This window comes from Mercurialis annua, linkage group LG4 (genome assembly GCF_937616625.2).
Source record: "Mercurialis annua linkage group LG4, ddMerAnnu1.2, whole genome shotgun sequence".
Taxonomy (NCBI): Eukaryota; Viridiplantae; Streptophyta; class Magnoliopsida; order Malpighiales; family Euphorbiaceae; genus Mercurialis; species Mercurialis annua.
Window position 1 is genome coordinate 33,379,806 of NC_065573.1, and position 9,715 is coordinate 33,389,520.

Genomic DNA, 9,715 nt, shown 5'->3' on the forward strand with positions numbered 1-9,715 from the left:
TGGCTCGTTTAACTCCTTCAATTCCAATTTGTATATAATGTTTCAATTATTTTTTGACATTTCATTTGAGGGAGTAAAACGAATTAAAATATCAAATCAGGGTGTGTGTTTTTCACAGCCATATTTAGGTTAAATGATTTTTTATATTAAATTCGAGAGAAAAAATGATCATTTTTGCATGGTTATTATCATTGTACAGTTATTTTTAAATCCAAATTCTTATAATTAATAAAAGGCCCACAAGTTTGTAGTTAAAAAAATACTAATTTTTTGAATATAATTATAAAAGTTGAAATATTTGGTTGTAATTAATAAAAAAATATAATAACTGAATTTCAAAAATGAGATAGCTTCATTATATTTATTTATTAATTTCTTGTGGATTAAATTAAGCATTTTTAATAAATTACAATTAAAAGTTGGACTAATTAAGGTATGTTTGATTCATCTGCCTTTTGTAGCTGGTAAAGTATACATATTTGGTGAGATTTGATTAGATGTTACTGTTTATATATAAAATGATCGTAAAAGGCATATTTTTTATTTTTATTTATTGAATTATAAAATATATTATATTATATAATATTAAATCAAAATATTAATAATTATTTCTTGAATATATAAATATATGCTTTAAATTTAATTATCTATAAAAATAAAAATATTATTTGTTAAATTGCTATTTTTATCAATAAAAAATATATCGCAGATTAAATATTTTAAAGATAAGTCAATTGTTCATTTTTAATACAGAGCTTATAGTATGAAAAAAAAAATTTAAAAAAAATATACGAAATAAACGAATTTATAAAACGGAAAATATAGAGCTTGTAAAAATAAAAAAATATTATATATATATATATATATATATGCCCTACTATAGGGCTTACAAGTAATTCAAAATTCAGAAACAATGGAGAACAATGACATTACTGAGGAGAGACATAGCATTAGCGATGAACAATATGTTGCGTGGCAACGCCGAATTTTCACCATATTGGAAACGTTCCTTCCTCGGGACGGTACTGGTAATTTTATCAGACCCGGACGTTTTGCTGCTTCCAAAGAATCAACAGATGCTTTGCCTTTAACCCTAGTGACTGATAAAAGTGGTGTCGGAGAGTGTTCTATTTGCTTAGATGGGATCGGCATCGGCGGCCAGATTTGCGCGATGCCCTGTAACCATGGCTTCCATTCGGGTTGTATTCGAAAGTGGTTGGGTATTCGTCGGTCTTGCCCCGTTTGTCGATTTAGAGTGCCCGTTGTCGCTCGGAGACAAGAAGAAAAGGAAAATCGACGAGACGATGAAGATCGTTGAAGAAGATGGCCGGCGGCAGAGGAGGCGATTTTTTGCTATTGAGATTACGTTTCTTTCTCAATCGGACTAAACTTCCCTGGAGAATCTGGGTGATGGGTCCGGGTCCGGGTCTTATAATTAGATAGGAGAAAACGATTATATCTTGTACATTTGGAATTATTTTTTAGTGTAGTGATAGATATTTTTTATATGAATTTGGTTCTTTTGATTTTTTTTAACCGTATTAAGATGCTAATTTAAAATATTAATATTATTATGATCATAGTTATCAAATTTAATTTGATTTTAAAAATAAAAAATAAAAATAATCATATGAGGTTGAGATGAATTGATTATTAAATATCAATAATGTGTTTAAATATCAGTAATAAAAAATAGAGTAACACTATTTAACCCATCAATTTTAATCCATAAGTAGATCAATTAAAGAGGGAAATTGAAATAAGAATTGAATCGAAACATGTCATATCAGGCGGTACAATAAAATGAGTTAAAATTAGTGGATTAAATAGCATTTTCTTAATATACAAGATTCATATAACAATATTTTTCTTAGAATAAATTAAATTTTAATAATATATTTTAAATCCTTCATATATAATCTTTTTAAAGGATTGTCCTTAAATTAGATTACTTTTTATTCAAAGGCAATTCATTAATATTTTATTTAAATTAAATTTTAAAAATTAAATAAATATATTAATTTAGTAATTAATTAGTTAAGCACCATAAAATATTTGATTTATACTCAAGCAGTAATACATTAAAAACGACTATTTAAACAAAATCCTCCCACAAGTGCTTCCTCTCTAAAAAAAAAAAACTTGGTAAACTTGCATATTTGTCATCCATACTTTATACTATATAATAATAAAAATAACTTTTATTCATAAACATCTACTCATTCAGTTATTCTTACATGCCTGAATATTAAATACCTTGTAAATTTATATACGTACTTATTATTTCATTGAATATAAATTAGCTTTTATGTAAACAATTTATTAGTTTCCAATATGTAAATGGACTTATTATTTCAAATTTTATTTTGCGGGGACAGCTCCCTTACATGCATAAGAAGATTCTACAGAACTATCACTATATATCCCATATCCTAAATAGTTAAGGAATCTCGAATAGATCGGTAAACCCACTATATATATTATATATATAGACATCACAAACTATTTCAAAATTCAGAAACAATGGCGAACGATAATAGTAACATTACTGGTCAGAGAATTAGCATTAGCGACGAACGAGAATATTCTTCTGATGTGCCTAGCAGCTGGTTAATCCGGTTCATGCGCGGGTTACTTAATATTGATGATACAATAGCTGGAGTTTTACCTGCATCAAAAAAATCAATAGATGCTATGCCTAAAACCATACTCACCGATAAAAGTGGCGTCGTAGAGTGTTCAATTTGCTTAGATGAGATTGGTATCGGCCACGAGATTTGTAAGATGCCATGCAACCATGGCTTTCATTCGAGTTGTATTCGAAAGTGGTTGAATATTCATGCGACTTGTCCCGTTTGTCGATACATTATGCCTGATGATCCACAAGGACAAGAAGAAAAAGAAGAACGACGAGCAGATGAAGATCGTAATGCAGATAATGATGGTGATGGTGACGGTGGTTTGGAAAATTTTCAGCTGCAGATGTGGAGATTTTTCGGTATTGAGAGTAGGGTTCCTCGATCGGAACTTTTTTCTACGGAGAGTTCGGGTGATATGGGTGTGGGTCCGAGTCTTCTGAGTCTAATGATGATCGAGTTTTATATCTTTTAGCTTATAGAATTTTACTTTTAGTGCAAGCAAAGCTGCACATTACTTTAATTTAGTTCTTTTAATACAGTTAATTCTTTCATTGTTTGGACTTTGGAGTATTAACGAGTGCTGCTTTTACTATGGGTAGCTTTCAATTGAATTAGAGATGGATAAGTATTTTTGTTTATATATTTTCTTTTATATTAGTGTTTTTTACTAAATTTAAATTTTGCATGTTCATAACTTCTTATGTTAATGCCACGCCATTTTTGTTAATAGATCACACATCCAATTCAATTAATATTAAGGTCAAAATTAAAATTTAAAGAACATTAAATGGCTAAGTAAAATTTTGAGTAAATATTATTTGGTACCTTTTTATTGAAAGACACTGTCACGCAGAGTCTCGTGACAGGAAAAAAATGTCACGTTAGACAGCTTAACATGAATGGATGTTCCAGTTAATTTATGTTTTTTCGTAAAGGAAAAAAATATGAGGGTTTGAATTGAAATCGAAAAAATATATATAAAAAAAAAACAAGTGAGATTTTGGATAAATTTTTTGTACCTTATCCCTATTTTAGTTTTTAGTTTTTAGCTCCTTAAAAATCATGTCCCGTGTGAAAAAACATAGATAGAAATTGATTAATCAAAAATTTATTGATCAATCAATATATAAATTTAATATTTAAAGAGACATATACCTCATTCATATGGACAAACTTTTTCTTTTATTAGAGAATTCATATAGACAAACTATAAATTATATAAATGTCTGGTGTACTAAAAAAATGACTTGCCTTATAAATTTTTTCTATATGTTAACATAATCTCTTTTACACATCTCTCTCTTTAATGATTTAAAATAGTTTTGTAGTAGTAAGTTAACATTATAAAAAAACTAAAATTTATTGTTGGAGGTATTTTTATAAATTATAATCTTTAAATCAAAAAGAATTAAATTATATTTATTGCCAGGACAATATCATTTTTGATCAGACAAACTGCTACAGCTACCAATTTCACCTTCATCATTCTAATAGTTCTTGAATTATATCTATTCTTTTTAACATTGAAACCATTAATAATATTGTATAGGCAACTACCAATTTCACCGTCATCATTCTAATAGTTCTTGAATTATATCTATTCTTTTTAACATTGAAACCCTTAATAATATTGTATAGTACATTTATATCTGGTGAAAATCATCGTAAAATACTCCCTCCGTCCCAATAGAGTTATTCACTTTCAGAATTTTTTTTTCCCCAAAACACTTGTCCACTTTCAAAAAATAACTAATTTTACACTTAATTTTTCTATATTACCCCTATTTAAAGGCCACTAATAAAAGTAAATTATATGTAGACCCTACATTAAATAGGGGTATGACAAGAAAAGTAAGGAAAATTTTACAAAAACTATAAACAATGATTGTTTTTCTTAAAATATGTGATAAAGATAAAGTGGACAACTCTATTGGGACGGAGGGAGTAATAACTTTAATCGTCATAAATATCTAATTTGTTTGTAATTAAACTCAACATTTTCGACCTCACTTGATTGGGAGTAAGTTCACCAAAAAAATTTACTTTTTAAAAATAACATTTTTTTCTCATTTGATTCATTTTTGTCAATCTATTTTTCGAAAAGTTAAGGGGTTGACTTCCCCTTTCAACAGGGACATAACTTCCATAGTAAAATTTAAGTAAGTTCTACTTTATTAATTAAATTAATTAAAATACTATTATATCTTTATATTTAATTAGCCAATTTAATTATTAAAAATAATATTATCTTTAAATTATAATTAATTAAAATAAAATGCAATTTTTTGAGAAATTATTAAGTGAATCAAGCGAGTCATTTACATACGTGGATGAAAAATAAACTATTTTAAATTAAGTTGACCTAAGCTAAAGTAAGCATTGGGGAGGGTGCAATGGCAAGGTAAGTGCAAAGTGTATATATTTGGCAAAATCAGTTTCTAGAGGACATGAGGGAGTTGGGTCCATTTCATTTCATGCCTAAATAAAACATGTTGTTTGGTTATAAGACCTAATCATCCATCAACTAACATCATACACTACAATTTTCAATGCAATTGACTTGAAAAAGGTTAATTTTTTAATTTCGTTTCAGAAAGTAATTGAAATATAGTTTTAAGTAGCTTTTCTGACCTTTTAATGGCTAATTGTGTTAAAAAGTCATTTTTTTCTGTTTCTGAAAATATATCCAAACTTTTCAAAAGGTGTAAATCTATCAAAATTTAGCTAATTTTTTAGAAATCTATCCAATTTTTTAAAATCAAATTGGTATTTTTTAAAATCAATTTATTCGAATTATGTTGTATCTCGATTGATAATTCCTTTTCAATTTAAAAAAAAACTGTATATTCAATTTTTTTAAAAAAAAATCATATATTTAATTGTTATTGTATTGCATGAGGTTTGATATTTCAATAGCATTTGCTAAGTTTAAAAAAGTTTATCAAAATGGATTGAAAAAGTTAAGATATATTATACTATAAGGAAACTAGTAATATTAAATAAAAAATACAATTACTTATAATATTCTATAAGAATTATTCTCTCATTTATTTTTCTGTCTACACGTTCGTTTGACCTTATAATCTTACTCCTACTCTACATTATTTTTACAAAGGCAGATTATATATTAAGGAAAGCAAGATTACAACTTAAATCGTCCCAGTACATTGTAGATCTAGATAATAAAAAAATAAACCCTATACTCCTACTTTACATTTCACTCCCAACATATTTTATCTCTTAATCCAACTTCTATACGTTTTTACTTTTCAGTTCAGCTAAAAAACTATCATTGCAAATCATTAAAGCTTTTAAATCTTTTTAAAATTTTGTTTTGTCATATTTATACAAAACTCCTAATCCGTGTATCTTGAGTTTTTATGATATATCTGCCTGGGTTTTTTTTTTTTCCAGATTAAGAGTTGTTAATCGAGTGCATCTTTATATTTTGCGTCAACGTCTATAGTTTCAAAAATAATTCCATAATAATTTATATAAAAATTAATCATCAGGCCAAGCTAATATGATTGCTTTGCTATTAGGCAAATTAAACAACAACAAAATCAAATTTCAACTGTCTTGTTATTCAATTACTCTCCCCACACTAGACGTTCTAAATCATGAAAATACTAGTCACGTATTTGTGATTTAGCAGCAACAATTTTACTTTTATGAAAAAGAAAAAAATAATCACTTATTTGTAATTTTAGATTAAACAGAAAAGGAAATCCTATTTATATTAGTATAGTCTTTCAATGAAGTTCGAGTTCTATTGTTTATAAATAATTTATTATCTTCCTATTACATAACTAATCCAAAAAATATTCAGTCATTATAAAAACTTGTTAGCATGCTCTCCTGCAAAAATATCTCAAAATTTCCAATCTATAAAAGACGTTCGTATACATCTGAATTCAAAACTTCGTGATGAGATAGAGATCAGGCCTAATTTGCCTATAATGAAACTGACTGATAAAGATGATGTTAGAGATTGTTCTGTTTGCCTAGATGAAATTGGTATCGGCGACGAGACGAGATTAGTTGTACACCCTTTGATCATGTGTTCATTCCATCCACATTGAATCGACAAGTTGTTGAGTATTCACCCATCTTGCCCTATTTGCCAATATGTTAAGCCAACAACAAGTAGATGGAAAGAATCGAAAGATGATTCTGGCATTGACGGGCGATGATGTTGGTGAAGGGCGGACACCATTGGAGTTAAAATTTTGATTTTGATTATTGCATTTATAATAGTAACGAGTTAGAATTTGTATTTGTATTTGTATTTGATTTTTTTTACTATTATTAGCTTCCGCAAATTGTTCATCATTCTACTATCGTAAAATAATCCGTAAGTAATCTTCCTCTTTCTGAATCAGCCTCATGAATTCTATCTCTGAGGTGAAATATCTGCTAATACACAGCTACTAGTTTTTCATGTTGCAAAAAGATGCTACCTATGTCGCATGGAAACATAAACATTTAAATAGGAAACGCTGAAAGAAGACCAAAACAATAATTTTTATAAAAATAATTATAAATATAGAGTTTCAAAGTTCCACAGGTATTTTTGAAATTAGAAAGAAACGCTGAAAAATACAAATGGGCAGAAACAATAGTTTTTGTAAATTATTATAAATATACAGTTCTGGAGTTTCGCAAAAACGCTGAAAACACGAGAATTGACAATTGCAGCTCACAGCCAAAGGAATTCAGCAAAAGTTTTACTTTTATGAATAGAAGAACAACAATGCAGAGTGCATCTTATTGAAACAAAATGGACATAGTTATCACATATCACTCTTTGTGCATCACAACTTATGTCAAATTCAATACTTGGTTACTTTCCTATGAGTTCCGGAAATAGAAACGTTTCCAAAACAAAGAAACGCATCTTTCTCAAAGTTTCCGTGCATCATAGGTTGAAACCAATTATCTTCCAAACCAAACATGTAAAATCTCACAAACAACAATTATCATCAAATATTCATATAAATAATATCAAATAAAGATAAATGAAAGAAAGGATTCTTATATTCTCCACTATAACCAAATGTATATATATATATGAAAGAAAGGATTCTTACAACTTATTGCCATGAGCTTATTTAATAACAAGGTAGCTCCTCAGAAGATCAATTGGAGAACACACTCCTCTCTCCCTTATGATTCTACGCCTGTATTTAAATCCGTAACCCCCTACCTCTTGATCTTCTTTTGCTTCTTTGATCCCGGAACTTCCAATCTCCCAACGGAGCATCCACACCTTGCTCGAAACACAAGAACTGCTCTTCCATTCGTCGGCGCCATCTTCTTAAGTTCAGCCTCCAATTCACGATGATGATCGCGAGGCAATTCGAAAAGTCCCCTCTTCACACCCCCATCTTTCCCCAAACTACCATTATTAGAGTTCTTGACACACTCTTCCGTCTCGAGTTGAATGTCGAATTCCGCAGCTTTTCGCAACCCTTTGCAGCTCGGATTCCCGCATTTCCTAGTTGTACAAGTGAACACTGTCCAAACAGCTATTGCAGCAAAAAAAGTACCAACTCCAACAGATGCATAAATCACAGGACTTCTCAAGATTTCCTCTTTGAACACAGAGTGCATAACAGTAATTAATTCAATGAAAAAGAGAGTTATAATCTTGATATAAGGAAACAGCAAGAACCCGCAAGAAATAATAACAGCAATCAAGATGACAACATCAACAACAGCTGATCGAGATCGATCACAGACAGGAATACTAGAGCAATTCATATGACTGTTATTATTCATCTTCCTACTGTTCTGTCCATGGTTTTTGTTCCTTGATTTTGGATGCAACTCACTAGAATTCACAGAATTAGCCATAACTGATTGGTCCACTGAGTTGCAAACCGATATTGAGCTATGAAAATAGACCATTTCAAATCAAACCCAGCAAGTTTTTTTTCAGTCACAAACTCAATCTTTAACAAAATCCAAAACAAACCCACCAATCTCAACCGATCCAAATAAGAAAAACAAATCAAACCCACTAAACTAAATCAAAAACCAGATCGACCCACCTCATAGGAAATAAAAAAAGATCAAGAATTCACCTACTTTCCAATATAAAGATGCAAACTCGGTCGGTGCCCAGATGTTGAAGATAATACCAAACAATTGAATTAGATTGAATTGCAGTGAAAATGACTATGAAAAAGAAATTGAGATCTTTAGTCTGTGGCCGGCAAGAAGCAGAGAAGACAAGGAAGAGTTCTCATTTAACTCGTTGTGGCCTTTAATTTTGTTTCTTAATTCAATCAATTATTTATCAAAATCTGTATTTAAAAAAAAGGAAGGAGAGGGTCAGATCAGACACGTTAAATAGCAATAAAATTGTATTGTTAAATTGGTATTTACGTGGCCTAATTTATGTTTCTTTTTCTTCTTTTGGGTGGGCTTTTGGACTTCTAATGATGCTTCCATGATTTTGTGGGGTATGTATTTGGGCTTGGCCCACCTTTCTTTCGTTGCAAGATTATTAACATGTTTAAAGCTATTAAACAAATGATCATAAATGAAGAATTAATGTCAAAAAAAATCACGAACTTTACACGTTTTTTTATTTTAATCGCATAGTTTAAATTTTCTCATTTTAATGCACAAACTACCATTTTTAATATTATTTAACACAATTTTTTATTTTTATGGGACAAACAAAAATATCACCTTTTTATTTTAATTAGATAGAAGGAGTATAAAATACTATATTATAGATATTTAAATCATTAAAAAAATATTTATAAAATAAACAAATATATAATATTTTCTTCCAATAGACCGCCAAAAATTAAGCAGGTGAAACTTAAATTAATTTTAGAGTAAAAAAGCCATCACTTGTAAATTTTTAAATTTTACTAAGACATGGTTTAAATTAAAGGTTTTCCAATATTTATTTTTATTATTTCATATAAAGATATACTGAGAAACTATATAAAAACATTACACTGTTAGATATTACCATCAAATAAATTATAAGCATTTTATTTAATTATAAAATAGTCTAAGTAAGATAAACTTAAAATAATTTTACAAAATCCACAAAA

At 28.8% G+C, this 9,715-nt stretch overlaps 3 protein-coding genes across 3 annotated transcripts; 2 read left to right on the forward strand and 1 right to left on the reverse strand.

Annotated features, from left to right (window-relative positions):
• Nucleotides 1-913: 913 nt before the first annotated feature.
• LOC126678617 (E3 ubiquitin-protein ligase MPSR1-like) lies at nucleotides 914-1,318 on the forward strand. Its single transcript, XM_050373510.1, has one exon. It carries the CDS (start codon nucleotides 914-916, stop codon nucleotides 1,316-1,318), a length of 405 nt encoding a protein of 134 aa, XP_050229467.1.
• Nucleotides 1,319-2,523: 1,205 nt separating this feature from the next.
• Nucleotides 2,524-3,111, forward strand: LOC126678618 (E3 ubiquitin-protein ligase SIRP1-like). Its single transcript, XM_050373511.1, has one exon. The coding sequence runs from the start codon at nucleotides 2,524-2,526 to the stop codon at nucleotides 3,109-3,111; it is 588 nt and encodes a 195-aa protein (XP_050229468.1).
• Nucleotides 3,112-7,658: 4,547 nt separating this feature from the next.
• On the reverse strand, nucleotides 7,659-8,967 carry LOC126679388 (uncharacterized protein At5g19025). Its single transcript, XM_050374405.2, has one exon. The coding sequence runs from the start codon at nucleotides 8,547-8,549 to the stop codon at nucleotides 7,842-7,844; it is 708 nt and encodes a 235-aa protein (XP_050230362.1). The 5' UTR covers nucleotides 8,550-8,967; the 3' UTR covers nucleotides 7,659-7,841.
• Nucleotides 8,968-9,715: the final 748 nt, after the last annotated feature.